General features: G+C 40.1%; 1 protein-coding gene across 2 annotated transcripts in view; it reads left to right on the top strand.

The window, feature by feature from the left end:
* Positions 1 to 17381, top strand: part of LOC123871794 (kinesin-like protein KIF19) — a 20144-nt gene extending 2763 nt beyond the window's left edge. Inside the window, exons 4-15 of one of the 2 annotated variants that reach the window (XM_045915741.1) lie at positions 203 to 388; positions 11568 to 11693; positions 12091 to 12206; positions 12586 to 12759; positions 13324 to 13489; positions 14023 to 14138; positions 14670 to 14951; positions 15215 to 15395; positions 15679 to 15892; positions 16027 to 16150; positions 16599 to 16736; positions 17213 to 17381. In XM_045915741.1, coding sequence (XP_045771697.1) covers positions 203 to 388; positions 11568 to 11693; positions 12091 to 12206; positions 12586 to 12759; positions 13324 to 13489; positions 14023 to 14138; positions 14670 to 14951; positions 15215 to 15395; positions 15679 to 15892; positions 16027 to 16150; positions 16599 to 16736; positions 17213 to 17303 — 1914 coding nt within the window. In that variant the 3' untranslated portion in view covers positions 17304 to 17381. Of the gene's footprint in view, positions 1 to 202; positions 389 to 11567; positions 11694 to 12090; positions 12207 to 12585; positions 12760 to 13323; positions 13490 to 14022; positions 14139 to 14669; positions 14952 to 15214; positions 15396 to 15678; positions 15893 to 16026; positions 16154 to 16598; positions 16737 to 17212 lie in introns of both variants that reach the window. The other variant, XM_045915740.1, reaches the window with a different exon arrangement.

The raw sequence follows: 17381 nt of genomic DNA, 5'->3' as shown, positions 1-17381 counted from the left end.
ACTCGCGCGCCGAGGGTTCCGTACTCGGGTATTTTTTCCGACATTTCGCACGATAAATCAAAAACTATGCATAAAAATAAATAAAAATCTGTTTTAGAATGTACAAGCAAAGCCCTTTCATATGATACCCCACTTGGTATAGTTGGTAGTTATCTTACTTTGAAAATTGAGAATACTATTATTTGTTGTGTATATGCGCCAGGAAGAAGTTTACGAAGCGGTGTGTGCGCCTCTCGTCGGCGACACCTTGAACGGGATCGCGGGTGCAATCTTCGCGTATGGCGCCACCGGGGCCGGCAAAACGCACACCATGACCGGGCTCATGTCCCGGGCCCTAAACCATCTCTTCACGTCCATAGCGGAGAGTGATGTACCTGACTCTTACGAGGTGGGTAACTGATTCATTATTATTAATGTTTCTTGACCTTGTCAAAATAATGATTTATCTAAGCTAATTTTGTGTGGCGGTATGCGGAATGCGAAGACTACTTTTGCAATCGCCGTTGTAGGTAATCTCTAGCTATTAATAAGAAGGTGGGTTTACTTATGTAAAGATAAGTTCCGTGTAAATTATCGAAGAGTAGGTACTATAGCTAGCTAGGTACATAGTTTAAGTACTCAGAATTGATAGTTAGTAATAATTATTAATACATCAGGAAAGTCTCTTGTAGGGACTTTCCCACGGCCACGCCACGCTCGTACGCCACCCGAATCCAGCGACTCGTTTGATGTCGTTTGTCCACCTAGGAGACACCACTCTTGCTGCAGCAGCTATTGCTTTCCGGTGCTCGGTCACCATTCTAGTATACTGCCTAGTGCCTACCTTGGAAGTTTGGAACTCCAATGTCTATCGGTTTTTCGAACTTATGTGCCTTGCCTATTGTCATGTCCGCTTCGCAACCCGCTGAGCTATGTTGGTTATTTTCTGATTCTCCTACGGATCTCCTTATTTCTGATTTGATCACGTAGAGAAACTGTCTTAGGAAACTTTAGGTCTTTCTTTGTGAAAACAATTTTGGCATAGTTAGTGTTTTAGTCAAGCGTGAGTTGTACATAAAAATCAATGAAATTGACAATTTTTTTTTAAATGCTGATTGACTCAGTTTTATCTACCTAAGGATTATTTCATTGCCGATAAAGAAAAAATCGGGACAGCGAAAGTTGGCCAATAAGTAAATGTTTTTTCATACAATATGAGGAAGCAATGTACTAAAATATCATCAGTGGAAAGCTATGAGATAACTTAAAACTAATTTATGAAAATTTCATTTAATTGAGTTAATTTTTATTCAAGTAAACAACTTTTACAAGTTCTTTTGAATCGTCAAAATAATTTACCACTGGTTCGGAATGCCTTTCCTACCGAGAAGAACCAGCAAGAAACTCGGCGGTTGCTCTTAGTATGTGGGTAGTATGTAGATAAGCACACTAGGTAGTAGACTAGTAAATATTAATATTTCATACAAGAGCAACAATAATTCCCTTACATAAGTGCGTCCGGCCAAACAGTGTGGCTGTTATGCATATCAGCGCTAACATTGAGGTCATTTTAAACTGCAGTACAAAACTATTACACATGCGACGTGCCTACCTACCTATACATTTTAATTTAAACACAGGTACCGTAGTTTACAATTATCTAGTTGACCCGCCCTAATTTCAACCGGGTTTAATGTGATAACAAGTGTAAATTAAAAATTTATAACACCCCCGACAAGTGAAGGTTACAGCAACTAGAAAAGAGCTATCTAACTTTCAAACGACTGAACTGATTTCTTGGATTATAGCTAAGAACACTCTCGATCAAGCCACCTTTCAAACAAAAAAAAAAAACTAAATTAAAATCGGTTCATTAGTTTAGGAGCTACGATGCCACAGACAGATACACAGATACACACGTCAAACTTATAACACCCCTCTTTTTGGGTCGGGGGTTAAAAATTGCAACACACCTTCCATGTAAGAATAAAACCCGTATCCAATCAATTGCATTGAGGTAAGGCACTTACCAACATTTTTTTCTATAGGTTTTATTCTTGTTGGTAACAATAAAAGGATGTTGAATTTAGTGTTTGTAGTATTCGCACGTTTTCTTTATTAGCTGCTAGACGAGGTCGTTCTACTCCGTGCCATTCTTATTAATGCCTAGCTATGTCAATGTACCTTCATGCTGTAAAGCGTATTTATGTGCCTAAATATTGATCCTATAATAATAATTTTCCGTAGATATAGATGGAACGGTTGACATTTGTCGTGCGTGCCATCTTCCTGGGGAATCCCTCTGACATATTGTATCTGGTTGTTCTCATCTTGCTAACTGCAAATACTTGCACAGACATAATCAAGTAGCCAAGATAATCCATCAACAACTTGCTTTTCAGTATGGCCTTGTAGATACTGAAGTGTCGTACTATAGGTATGATCCAATGTCAGTTCTTGAAAATAGCAATTCCCTGCTTTACCTACTTTAGAGAAAAATACTTTTAGCAGATAATCGGATTAGGTATTTATCGGGCTAACCGGTCTAACCATAAAATCCATAACAATGTAGGTAATATTATAGAATGTGTGTCTGTTTGCTAGCTTTGTAACTATTTGTGTAATCGATTTTGATGAAAGGTACAGTGGATGGAAATAGGCTACTTTTTGTCACGGAATTAAAGAGTTCCCACCAGATTTTTAAAAGTCTATCCGTATAACCGATTTCAACAAAAGATACAGAGATTGCTAGCATCCCGGGGATGGACATAGGCCACTTTTTATGCTTGGAAATCAAAGATTTCTTAAGGGATTTTTCAAAACCCAAATCCTAAAATAATATTTTACAATAATAGTTTTATTCTAACCTTGTAACTCCTTTACCTACTTGGTACCTAATCAGATTTCCCATTTACCACTCACAAGAATGCAAGTCCCTATTGAAATTATTCGCTTTTCGTGTAAATTACATACCAAACCTTGACCGGTCGGAAACTCCTACCTACTAACTACCTAATACCTATACTAGCCACATTTAGGCACCCTCTCCATATTAAATTAAATGTACAGTTTGGTTTGTTTTTTTTTTTTATAATTCCATAGGTATTTAATATTATAAATGCGAAAGACTGTGTCTGCTAGCTGTCCGCGGCCCATCAGTTTAACCGATTGTGACGAAAGATACAGAACTAATTAGCTTGAATCGTGGTGACATAATATACCTAGGTAGGTACATAGGCAAATTTTTATGCCAAACCCTTAATCCACGCGAGATGGAGGAGAAAGTACCACGCATAGGGGTTCCATTTTTAACTTTTTTGTACGGAACTCTGATTAACATTTAAGTACAAAAATATACACATCCGCAGGTAAGTTTTTAAAAATATATTTAAATATATAGGTAAAATTTTCAGTTCAATAATTTGTGCGAGTTTCACAAGGAAGGTTTATGTATATTGTAAAGTCACATTTATCCATGTAGGTAGTACCTACGTAATAGGTACAGCCGACTCGGGCGAAGCTGGGTGGCTCAATTAATTTTTAATGATACCTATATGCCTAAATGCTGTTAATTTTTTTTTCGCAAGTTGTAAATTAAACGTAGTAGGTACTTACCTACCAAGACATTGCAGGTAAGATAAGAAGTGACGTATACCCAATCCTGCGTTCGCTACACTATAATATATCAATATTTGCTACAAAATTTATAATAGTACTTAGTGCGTACCTTTTATGAGAATAAATTACTAAACCTAACTAGGTACCTACAGCATAATCAGTACCTAATACAAACTTAACATGACAAGGCTGAAACCTTGCTGAAACAATACTTAAGTAATAATAATAATTTTCTGAGATTATAGTTTTAGAGGTTGGCGATGGCATATGACATACATCGATGCATATGACGATGAATGATGACCTAAGCCCCTTGCACCCTCTTGTCAGTTGACCGAGGCAAGGTCACTGCCTACGCTCGCGAACCGTGATTGACACAATGTGGAAATGGGGGAATGAAAACATCGGAATGTCATTTTTAGTCAGCTATAATTCTACGAAAACAGTTTTTCACATAATGGAAAGTAGATAGGTAGGTAGGTACATACAATGAATTTTCTTGGAATGACATTTTATTGGTTACCAACTCCGGTTTCCCACGGGTGGGCTAACCGATTATTTACCTAGGTATTAAAATTTACAATACTTACCTACATAATAATTAATTATTTATTATTATTATAAACCATCCTCGTGACATGTCCTGTCTTCCGAACTGGATTTCAGGATCGTAATGAAACCCGTATTGAATTGCACTGAGAAGTTTAATTTTATTTAACGAAATAGAATCTGTTACTAATAGGGATCAAATGTAAGGGAACAGGACAGGACAGACGGATGGAAGGACAGACAGACAGACAGACAATGAAGTGATCCTATAAGGGTTCTTTTTTTTCTCTGGATAGAGGGTTCATTTATAGGATAGGTAGATATAGTCAGACTGTCAGATATTACGACGTCATAGAGGTTAAATGGAGTTCGTAGGTTTACTTAAATATTCATGGTAATTTTCCTCACACGAGGTATTCCATTAATGTCTAGCACGAACTCTACTTGGCACCTTTCAAATAATCCTATCTACGTAGTAGGTAGGTACCTACTATTACATATATTATGTGATATTATGTATTATTCTGTTTAAGAGTAGGTAAGTACCTACCTATAAAGCATAAACCTTTTGGTTGAACGTACAATGCATGGAAGACTAGGTACATGTATGTTAGGTCGTGCCGGAGCACCGAAGCCAAGAACTCGAATTGTGGGAGTGGTCAATGGATGCCTATACTGAACGCTCAAACGCCTTCGCTGCGATAGTGAACGAAATGGAAAGACGGATTTCGAGGAGGTTTGTGACAGAGGAATTTTTCGACAAAATATATCTATAGGTACCTATAGAGATTTTGTAATGATGTGACCTGTACTGTAAGATGCTGCGGTGAAGAATGTCGCTCTCGAAACGATCTTCAAATAGGTTTCTAGGTTTTTGAAAATAAATAAGTGCTACTTATACTTAGGTATAATGTGGCGGAAAACGTAGGTAAGTATAAAATTTTCGTACAATTATTTATCCAATTTTTATTTCATTCATGTACAGGTGTTTTACGTACAGATATTTGATGTATATATATTTAATGTACGACTGATGTTGCTGGATATATAGTAGCGCCGTGTTCTCTACCAGGGTAGTAATAAAAACAAAAGAAATGAACACTAAAAAAAATATATATTATAATTCACAATTTTAAGTTACAATTTGTAAACGACAACATGATACAACGGGCTAGAGGCGACTAACGAATTACGCTACGTCGTTGCACGCGTAGCCTCTAAAATGATTACTCGCTAGTGCCTCTACATCACACCACCCCAAATTTTTATCTTAATAAAAATTAACTAAATACAAATTTCCGCAACCTTAATTTTATTTCACAATATTCGTTCTTTATTTTTCGACAACCCTAACAATGTTTCCGATCCGCTTACCCAACAAATCATAATTTAAACACGTCACCCAGTTAAAGTGTTTCTTTGATTCGATACATGGTACATCTCTTAACACATCATACTTGAGATGAGGTCACTACAACTTGAGCGGGTGGCGACGGGGTCGCTGTGGCAAGTCCACTTACAATTGTTGCTATTCCCACGCCATCCAGCCTTCGTTGCACTCAACGCTTCGAATGTTTGTTACATTACATTTTACATTTACACACTATCCAATAAACTATAACAATCGTCAACCACTCTAACACTCCCAATAATAAGGTTTAGTTATGTCTTCTAATGAAAACTAATATATGCGGATCGGGGCCATTTTACAATACTTATTTCGTAATACTTATTGCTTAATTGCTAGTTGATACTCAAATTATTCTACTGATACCTAACGGGCGTTTTGCTGACTCTCCCACTCCGAGTAGTACGGATTGTATGAGTCGGCAAAACATCATCGTCACTAAATCTACATTTTTTCTTACATGACGTTTCACCCGGCGTTTGTCGTGGATTTTCGATATCCAGGACAAAAGCCGGTTTCAACCTGTCAATAGAAATAAGGGTCTGTCTATTGGGTAACTGTACTAAGTATGCTTTTTCCAACCGCTTTATGACGTCATAGGGACCGTCATACGGTGGTTGTAGACATTTACGCATTACATCGTTTCTAACAAAAACTTTTTTACAGTCTTTTAAGGCAGGGTGCACAAAAATAGTCCGAGAGTCTCTGTGTGTCTCGGGTTTCGGTCTTAAATTACTAATTACCTGTTTCAACTGCTTTAGGTACTCCTCACCGTCCGTTATCTTACTATCCGATGGTTCGAAAAATTCTCCAGGGAGCCTCAGAGTTCGCCCGAAGGTTAATTCCGCGGCACTTACCCCTGTGTCACTGCGTGGTGCTGCACGTAGTCCCATCATAATGGTGTGCATTTCTTCAACCCACGATCTATTGTCCTTTAATCTCGCCATTAAGGCGGCCTTAAAACTACGATGCCATCGTTCGATCATGCCATTACTTTGTGGATGGTACGGTGTCGTCCTAAACTTATGAACCCCTAAATATTTCATTAACTGTCTAAAGAGACTGCTTTCAAATTGCTTTCCTTGATCTGAGCTCAAATTAATAAAACACCCATGTCTAGTAATCCATCCTTCATACACGAGTTTGGCTACTGTCTTCGCACAAATATCTTTAATTGGAAATGCTTCCGGCCAACCTGTTTCCCTATCAATCATTGTAAGACAATACCTGTAGCCTTCCTCTGAAATAGTAAATGGACCTGTAATGTCAATGTGTAAATGACACATTCTATCTACTTTTGCAAATTGCCCTAAAGGTGACATAGTGTGTCTGTGAACCTTTGCTTTTTGACACTCTATGCACGACCTAGCCCAAATACCTATATCTTTATTCATCCCAGGCCAAAAATAATTATTAGTTACCATTTTCCTTGTTGTTCTAATGCCTGGATGGCTGAGGTTATGTATTGTTTCGTATGCGATACGCCTAAACTGTTTTGGTAAGTAAGGCCTAGCCTTATCGCCTCGCAAGTTACAAACAATCGGTTTATTTACACTCGGCAAGTCAATTTTTATTAGTCTCGTATTACCGTTTTTTGTTCCTAGCAATTCTGTGAGCTCTTTGTCGTTGGCTTGCGCAATAGCCACTTCTGTGAAGTCAAGTACAGACGGGCACGAAATTGTTTCAACGCGCGATAACGCGTCCGCGGGCGCGTTCTCTTCGCCTTTTGTATAGCGTATATCCGTCGTGAACTCACTAATAAATAATAACTGACGGGTCCTTCGCGGCGTTTCTTTACTACTACTTAGCTTTTTAAACGCAAACGTTAACGGCTTATGATCTGTATACAAAATGAGATCTCTACCTTCAAACATGTTCCTAAAATATTGCACTGACAAATAAAGCGAAAGTAACTCCCTGTCGTAGGTACTGTACTTTTGTTGCGTGTCAGTCAATTTTTTTGAAAAATAACCTAACGGAACCCATTCGTTATTTACTCTTTGTTGCAATGTGCCTCCAACGCAAGTATTTGACGCGTCTGCCATTATAGCAAGCACTTGACCTGTTATCGGATACGCTAACAAAGCAGCATTCTGTAAATTCAACTTGCATTGTTCGAAAGCTTGAATAGCACTTTCTGTCCACACTATACTACTTTTATCACATTTCTTTGCTCCGTGAAGATACTTATTTAATTCAGCTTGATATTCGGCTGCCTGACGCAAATGACTTCTATAGAAATTTACCATGCCCAAAAATCTACGAAGTTCCTCTACCGTTTTCGGTCTGGGAAAGTCTACAATGGCTTGGACCTTGCTTGGCAACGGCCTTAAGCCACTGGCTGAGACCTCATGACCCAAAAACTCAACTTTATCCTGCGAAAACGCACACTTTGCTAAATTAATAGTTAGCCCAACTTGTTGTAATCTTTCAAAAACGGTCTCTAAATGTTTTTCGTGGAGCGAACTATTTTCGCTAGCTATTATTAAATCGTCTAAATATGAAAAAACAAATTCAGTTTTAAAATTCGCGCTATCCGGGTTATTTTGCTGAAAATTTGCCTCTAAATCCTGTAAAACATAATTATTCATGAAACGTTGAAACGTTTGTGCTGCGTTTCTTAAACCGAAAGACATACATGGCCATTCAAATAAACCAAAAGGTGTAATGATTGCTGTTTTCTCCACGTCATCCTCTGCTATCGGAATAAAATGATACGCTCGGTTAATATCAATCCTGCTAAATACTTTCTTATCGGCTAAAATAAACGTAAAATCCTTTATGTGAGGAATTGGGTATCTATCAGGCTTCGTAATTGCATTCAGCGCTCTATAGTCTCCACACGGCCTTATATTACCATCTTTTTTAGGTACAACGTGTAGAGGACTCGCCCACGCACTCTTTGACGGGCGGCAAATACCCATTTCCTGCATAAGGCGAAATTCTTCTCTTACCTTTTTAAATCGGTCCGGCGGCAGCGGCCTTGGGCGCGCATGCACCGGAGGTCCTGAAGTCTCGATGTGGTGTCTTACGCTGTGACGTGGTGGTTCTTTGAACGTCGCTGGCATTGTCAATTCTGGGAACCTACTTAGGAGAGAATAACATGGATGCGATTCGGCTATAGTAAAAATAGATGAATGCTCCGAGTTTACTATAGTGGAAATTACATACATGTTAGTCTCCTGATCTAACAATCGTCTGTTTCTTAAGTCTACTAACAAATTATACTTAGCTAAAAAATCCGCACCTAAAATGGGTTGTTTAACGTCGGCTATCACAAAAGTCCACTTAAAGGCACGACGCAATCTTAAATTTAACACTAGAGTCTTTGTTCCGTAAGTCTGTATTTCACTACCATTCGCGGCATAAAGTTTGTATTTATTATTCATTGCACTGTCACACACTGATTTATAACTTTTAGGCAACACTGAAATGTTCGCACCTGTGTCTATTAAATAACGTATGCCATTGTCCTTATCCGTAATACATAAACGGTGGTTCCCTAATTCGACGCAGGTACCCACCGGTTCTACCTGCATCTCCACTAGTTTTCCTGCTTCGTATTCCAGGTGCACGGCTGTTCGCAGCGATTAGCTCTCTGCCTGTATCTAAAATGATGCACGCAGAGCCAGTCCGGGCTATCCGGGGTACGTCTGGACCTGCTGTCCTCTCGTCCTCGGGAACGCGAACGACCACGGAACCTTCCGCGACCTCGCCTGCCTCGCCAACTGTCTCTGGACCTGTCCAGCTGGTCCAACCTTGCATGTATCCTGGCTATTTCAGCTGCTATCGACGAATTTCCGGGTACCGCCTCCTTTGCTGCCACTTCTGCTACTGGTTGGGACTTCATAGTTTCCATTACTTTGTCAGCAATCACGGCTAGTCTGTCTAGATCTTTGGCTTCTGTCGCAGCCAGAACGCCTCGTGCTGCTGCTGGTAGCAGATTCTGCCATAAAACGCTTAGGGTCTCATTACTAATTTTACCCCTTGCCAGATCCTGCATCTTTCGGAGGAGGTGGCTGGGTTTCTGATCACTCAGTTCCATCTCCCCGATGAGCTTCTGTATTTGGCGGTTCTCCGACTCTTCATATATGTTCAGCAACCTTTCTTTAAGTACCTCGTACTTACTCTCCTCCGGAGGATTGATGAGGATGTCCGTCACTTGTTGTATGACATCCTTACCCAGCTTGGATACCACTATATTATACTTGGATGCGTCTCCTTGTTTTTGTGGTGCCAGTATTGCTTCCAGCTGGATAAACCAGACCCTAGGTTGGTCGGTCCAAAACTCCGGGATCTTCGACGTGAGAGATATCGACGCTAGATACGTGTCTTCATCCTTCACTACTGTCGTAGGTTGCGCCATTTTTAAAGTTTTTTAGTTTTTCACTTCCTTACACGTGTTAACTTGAGTTGCCCTAGCTCACGTTACGTTACTATTTTAATAAAATTAACACGCGCTACCCTGGTAGTTCAAAGTCTGAGTCACCAATGTACAGGTGTTTTACGTACAGATATTTGATGTATATATATTTAATGTACGACTGATGTTGCTGGATATATAGTAGCGCCGTGTTCTCTACCAGGGTAGTAATAAAAACAAAAGAAATGAACACTAAAAAAAATATATATTATAATTCACAATTTTAAGTTACAATTTGTAAACGACAACATGATACAACGGGCTAGAGGCGACTAACGAATTACGCTACGTCGTTGCACGCGTAGCCTCTAAAATGATTACTCGCTAGTGCCTCTACAATTCAGTTACTTACTCTATGACTTGAGAACCATAAAAGTTTCTTTTATTCGATTTACTAAGCACATATGTAAGTCGAAACTTAAAGACGGAACTTACCTAGCATATTAAAACTACGTTGCCGCTAACCTTTCGAAGTATTTACCTGTAAACGTTCTGTTATTAAATTATTTCTTGCTTCCGCACTTAACTCTACGTTTGTAATGGGCTAAATTGTAAAATAATAGTTGCCTTTTAATATTGCAAACGACAGGGGTAGTGAGATCATTAGTCATCGGGCGTTAGTCGACACATTTTTATATGCTTACATATACCCACCTCCTATCGATTCTGAATTTTCAATGTTCCTAAAGCAAACGTCAATTTTAGGTACGCCGTACGACTGAAGTTCCTTGAAAACCACATGTTTACTATGTAGCCTAATGTATTTTTTATGTAGGAACGTTAACAGGCCTGATGTTTAATATATTATGTATAGGTAGGTATCTATAGGTATTTTTGTTTCATATGAAAAATGAAACTGCGAAAATCGTTTCCGCGTATACCTACAATATAAATATTTTAATATCAAGTGTTGACATTATTTATAAAAACTTCGTTTGTCCATTTATTCATCTAATACCTGAAATCTTAGAAACAGGAAATAGGTACCTACTTAGGTAGATAACTAATTAACTATCTTTTACGTCACGCTGTTTGTTGCATATTACGAATATCATAATAAAGTGTGATAAATTGGCAAACTTGTTGATAACGTTTAGATAATGTGTAGCTATAGTCTGATAGGAATCATCAGCTGATAGTTGGCAAACAGACGCGAATGACGCTTCCTTCGTTTCAGATAGCGGGTAGCGAAATTTTAAATAGGTAGGTAGACAGGTACGTAGGTAAAGTTTTTGAAAAATTGTTTTTTTTATAGCGGCCGCCTATGGTAAAATTTAAATTCATAGAAAAATAATTATTAATATAAAGTCACATAATTTAAAGTCATAGAAACATTGAATTAAATTAACTAACTATAAGAACTATACATAACTAAAAACTATATATAACTAACTATAACTCAAACACAAACCACTAATTCTCTGTGCCCTCAAAACATAAAAACAAGAAATAACAGTAGGTATCGGGCGTAATACATATATAATTATGTATAGGATTAACTCCCTTCGCGCCGGTTCTTACATAAATAAGTAGATGTTTTTTTTAATAAAATATATATACTTTAATAAAGTTAATAATATTTTGTCCTAGGTGAAGATGTCCTACATTGAGATCTACAACGAAAACATACGAGATTTACTAAACCCCAGCCTGGGTCCGCTAGAATTACGTGATGAAGGGGGCAGTGGACCACCGGTTGTCGCGGGGTTGAGCGAGGTAATCTTTTAGTTCCACCCCTTTTCAAGAAAAATAAAAAGTCTAAAAAGGAGAAAATGTGGTATGATAGCGTGACGCGTGATAGCGTGGGCGACATAGGTACGTAGATAGAGTTTATAACATCACGTAAGTACCTTCATGTTACGATGTTTAAAACGATGTGTGCCTATATAAGTAATAATTTTATGTAAGTAGATAGTAGGTTACCTACCTACATTGTAATTCGATCACAGACCACTCCCTATTCGATGCAATGGTGACATCTTTAACTTTTGTATTCCATCTCGATTCTCGAGATTAGAAAACATTTGTTTCTTAAATGAAATAAAATTTTATTTTTGAGTCGTGGTTTAATATTTCTTCCCCAAGCTTGTACAAGCACGAATGGTTTTCTCAGGTGCGTGCTAATGACGCAGCTCACGTTGCGGAGCTGTTAGCGAGAGGCGATCGCGCGCGTACCGCGGAGGCTACTCATGCGAACCAGCAGTCCTCACGGGGGCATGCTTTATTGAGGTACATTTGCTCTTTTTAAGAATGAATCAAAAAAGAAACTGACTGACTGATAATATGCTATCATATGCAGCTAAGTATATCATATTGGTACTGGTAGGTATAGCTCAAACCGCTCGGTCTAAAAACTTAATAAGATTTTCGTAGACTCCTGATATCCCCTGGCCTGATCCTCACTAAGAAAGAGCTTTCAAATATGCCACTCGAGCGAGTCGAGACTCCGCTAATGTTAACCTTACGTAGTTTATAACTAAAAAAATGATATAAGTACAGTAAATACTCGAATATACAAACGTAATCGGTGTTGCTGTAGGCATTCTGAAATAATCTAAAACAGTTTAAGTAAGTATATCAATAATGAATTTTTCCTTGTTGTCGTTAGTGTATCAGTGAGCAAGTCCGTTTCGAAGGGCGTACAACGTGGCAGACTTTTCCTCATCGACCTGGCAGGCTCGGAGCGCGCCGGGCTGCGCGCGCGCCGGCTGGAGGGCGCGCACATCAACCGCTCCTTGCTCGCACTCGGCAACTGCATCATGGCTCTTTCCGGAGGTGCTAGGTAATACATTTCGTTAAACATCATTATTATCATCACATCGTAGGCCCATTAATGAGAACAGCTTAATATCTCAGAATGAGAAGGCTATAGTCTACCAGTACCACAGTAGACATAACACATCTTTGAGAACATTATGGAGAAATCTCAAGCGTGCATGGTTTCTCATGATGTTTTCCTTCACCGTTAAAACAAGTGATATATTTTTAAAACGAACATCTTGTGAAAGTTAGAGGTGCGTGCTCGGGACCTTCCGAATAGGGGATGAACGACTTAACCACAAGGCTATTACCGCTCAGTCCCAGCTATTGTATTTAAGCCTGATGTTCACTAGCATAGTGTCGCTACCTTTGTCTATTATTTTTATTCGTATTTTAGTACAATAACTATAAGAATAATATGGTATTCTATTTTGTTGTTAGAAAGAAAATATTTATTTAGCAAACACAGTATAAAATAATAAAATAAAATCAAAATAACAAAATGCGTCTTCGGGTGTAGCGAGTAGCGATACTATGTTAGTGAACAGACCAGTCCCGGATATAATGTAGAAGAGTTGGTTGTCAGGTACGTGAACTACCGCGACTCGAAGCTCACGCGGTTGCTGCGCGAGGTGCTGGGCGGGCGCTGCCGCACGGCCATGGTGGCGCACGTGTCGCCCGCCGCCGCCCACCGCGACACCACGCGCTCCACGCTGCACTACGCGCAGAGAGCCTCTGCCATTACTAATAAAGTAGGTCAATCAATCAATCTGCCTGTTTGCGCTCATTGCTGGACGTAGACCTTCCCGAGAGCGCGCCATCACACACGATCCTCCGCCTTCCTCATCCACCCACTTCCCGCTATCTTCTTAAAGTCGTCAGTGCAGCGGGTTGGAGGTCGTCCCACATTGCGTTTGCTGATACGCGGTCTCCACTCCAGAACAAGTCTGCCCCAGCGGCCATCAGTTTTGCGGCAGACGTGGCCTGCCCACTGCCACTTCAGCTGGCTAATTCGCTAAGCTATATTATTTTACGAGTATTTATTCCCGATAAAGTAGGTATTGGCGCAGAAATTGTGGGATAATAATAAAATGTAATTTAGCTTGCATGGAGCACTGAGCCCAAAAATTTTAAAATCACTTCAATAAATAAAGTTTTAAATAATTTAATGTCTATTTAATATTATAGTTTTAGCTATTGAGTTAAATGTTATGAATTTTTTATTTGACTTAACCCTAATAATTCTTAACTTTAACTATGATAAAGTTGTAAATATTTTTTTCAGGTTGAACGCGAATTAATTGAAACTCCAATGCACTTATCGCAATATCGTACGGTAATAAATGAACTAAGGGAGGAGATTGCACGTCTCAAGACTAAAATGAAAGATGATCGATCAAGGTACGTAATTTAATAAAAAAGAGACATTAAAATGATCCAGGAAAGCTTACCGACGCCGACGGACGGTTAGGTACACATAACATTCTTAGACTTGTGAGCATCGTTTCTCATAATAAATAATTAGCATCGCAAATAGGGAACGGCTATCAAAAGGGGACATTTGGGGAAGGGGAGCTGTTTTCGTTGACGGAGAGGAAATCTTTTAAGATATCTGATCTTTTTAGGGAAAAATCGAATTAGGTATTACTACATACTTAATAGTTTCACTAGTACTAGTATAGGAGCTTAATTCGCAAAAAACTGACTGTTAGTGACCTCTCGTTCTCATAACTAGACTTAGAATGGGAAATTATGCTACGGTTATTTTTGCATCAAAACATAACATTGCCCAATTATTGTAGTTATCTACGAGGTGTCAGATCTAGACTCTAGAGGGACAATAGGAGTGAGTGAGACAGAGTACATCTTCGCTTCAGACGGGTATTCCACGTTACCTCACTAATTTTGTCAATAAAATCAATGCACGTCTAGGAAAAAAGAAGATGAGCAGAAAATAGAAGAGACCATAACAAAAGAAGAATCGGAAGAAAAGACGGCCCACTTGAAATCTCTGCGCGAAGCGATCGTGTCAACGTTCAAGCAGCAGATGCGGCTGCGGCGCCGCCTCATGGAGCTGGACAGCAACCTGCTGGGGCTGGCGCTGGACGCCGAGCGCCAGCACGCCACCATCTCGCACTGGGAGGCGCGCTTCAACAGGCTCTACAAGCCCATCAGCTTCACCGGCTCCAGGCTGAGCACGCAACAAAGTTATAGGTAGGAGTGTAGTTTTTCTGACCTATTTTAGAAATTCAGTTAGTAAAAAAGTTATAAAAGATTCAAAAATTGTGAATAGTTAGCTGTAACATTTGGTCCTCTAATCTGTTCATAGTCCACCGACTGATTGCAGATGGAAGAGATATGAAAAAGAAAAAAAAAGTTAGCTGTAACGTCCAAATCTTTGTCCTAGTTCTCAACCCTAAATAATTTATTAATAACCTAGTTATATGTATAAATATCTAGAAATCATTTCCCTTCAGAGGTGGAACGGGCAGTGTAAACAGCGTGGGCAGTGAGCGTGCTGAAGCAGAAATAGCCGTGGAGCAGGCGTGGGCCGAGCTCGCGGCAGTTGAACGCGAGCAGGAAGCGGCGCGATCAGAGCGACACCGTGTGGAGCGGCAGCTGGAGCAAGTGCGACTTAGGGGCGCACAGCTGGAGCAGGTAACACCTTCGATTCAAGGTAAAACTTGAACTGTAAACAGCGTAGACAGTGAGCGCGCAGAGGAAGAAAGCCTCTGAATCGATGGTGCGAGCGTAGCACCATCGATTCAGAGATGGAACTGGAAGTAGTCATGGAGTTATTTGAATAAATGGAATACAAGTAACTCTCTCCCTCTGCGTCGTATTCTTAATCGCTGAGGGTCCTGACCCTATCCTTCGCACAGAACTTATGTCGTCACAAATGACAAATGTGTAGCCGTCTCAAACTATTTCGTGTGTCAAGGAGCTGCCGGCGTACATCGAGAGCGGTCCGGAGCGCGAGGTGCTGGCGCTGGTGTGTCGCGTGCACGAGCTGGAGGCCGACAAGCTGGCGCTGCAGGGCGAGCGCGCGGCGCGCGCGCACGAGCTGCGGCGCCGCGACCTCGCGCTGCAGCGCCGCGATGCGCAGCGCCGCCTCACCGACGAGATCATCACCAGGCAGCGACGCGCTCTCGAGGGTAAATTGACCTGTCATCATCAACATCATTATCAACCGATAGACGTACATCTCCAGAGTTTTTATGATAAAATTCCTAACGAATATTTTAGCAAATTGCTATACTCACCGAGTTGTAAAAATTGGCATTTGCAGAACTTGGTATTGGAGTCCAGCCTGATTTGTCCCAGTTGTACGAGCTCTACCAGCAAGAAATTCATGCTTCCACCTACACGGAAAGTAATGAATATTCGCCCTATCGCCTACCACCTATTTCTTCTGGGTAATATTTTTTTGCTTAATCATAAGAATAACTATATTTAGATACGAAGATATCAACAACCGATAGACATCCACCGCATAGGTTTTTTGTAGGATATTCATAAGCTCACAGTTTTGCGCCTTCTGAATTGAGGGGCTCTCTGCGATTCGTTTAATGTCGTCTATCCACCTAGTGCGGGTCTGCCGCCCAACGCTGCGCTTTCCAGTGCAAGGTCACCATATTATGAAGATTAAGTATATAGAAAATCGCAATGTAGACTTTATACAATTCGTTCCACGAAAGTTAAAAAACTTAGTATGAAGATATCATCTAAGGACTGGCGTGGAGTCCTGACCTGGGCCTGTGCAAGTTCAAACTTACGCAATACCTAACTGAAATATAATTTTAACGACGCTACGTAGGATTTTCGTCGTTTCTTGTAATATTAGATTTAATTTATTTGAAACAGCGTGTCGGAGATAACATGGTCGGAAAGCTCGAGCGGGTCCGGGCGCGGCTCCAGCTCGGGGTCTGGAGGCACGCTGGCGCTGGACCACCATCTGCCGCAACTGGCGCCCACCCCGCGACCACGCACCAGATACAGGTATTCAGAGTGTCTTACAGGGTTTGTGGACTTGGCTGGCGCTCTTAACACCTTTTGCAATAACTTCGGAAAGACGAGACGAAGGCAAATTGCTTTATTTATTAATTTTTATTTTTCACTAGCTGACGCCCGCGACTTCGTCGGCGTGGATTTAGGTTTTGCAAAATGCCTTAGGAACTCTTTGATTTTCTCGGACAAAAGTAGCCTAGGTATGTTTAATCTAGGGTATAATCCATCTCCATTCTTAATTTCAGCCAAATCCGTTCAGTAGTTTTTGCGTGAAAGAGTAACAATCAATCAATCATAGAAGTATCATAGATAGTGTGATTAGTGTGATGTACCACAATTACTATATTTAAAAAGTAATAATACATCAAGTAACCATTGGAAATGCTTATCTCTAAACAGAGATTTCTTCTAGCTTTATTTCAGGCCTGAACAGTAGGTAATGTACCAATTATTGTGGTATGTTTCAGTCACGCAAGTGCTGCAACGCTCAAGCGGTACTCCAGCGACGACAGTCTGGTGGTCACAGCACCCCGTGGCAATGACAGAGCAGCGCCTTGAACCGACATTATTCATTTTGATCGGGTTTTTCCTAAAATGCATCTACATACATGCAAGTAGAAGCGAATAATTATTTTT

This window comes from Maniola jurtina, chromosome 14 (assembly GCF_905333055.1).
Source record: "Maniola jurtina chromosome 14, ilManJurt1.1, whole genome shotgun sequence".
Lineage (NCBI taxonomy): Eukaryota > Metazoa > Arthropoda > Insecta > Lepidoptera > Nymphalidae > Maniola > Maniola jurtina.
Note: the sequence above shows the minus strand (reverse complement) of the source record. Positions and strands in the feature narration are given on the sequence as shown.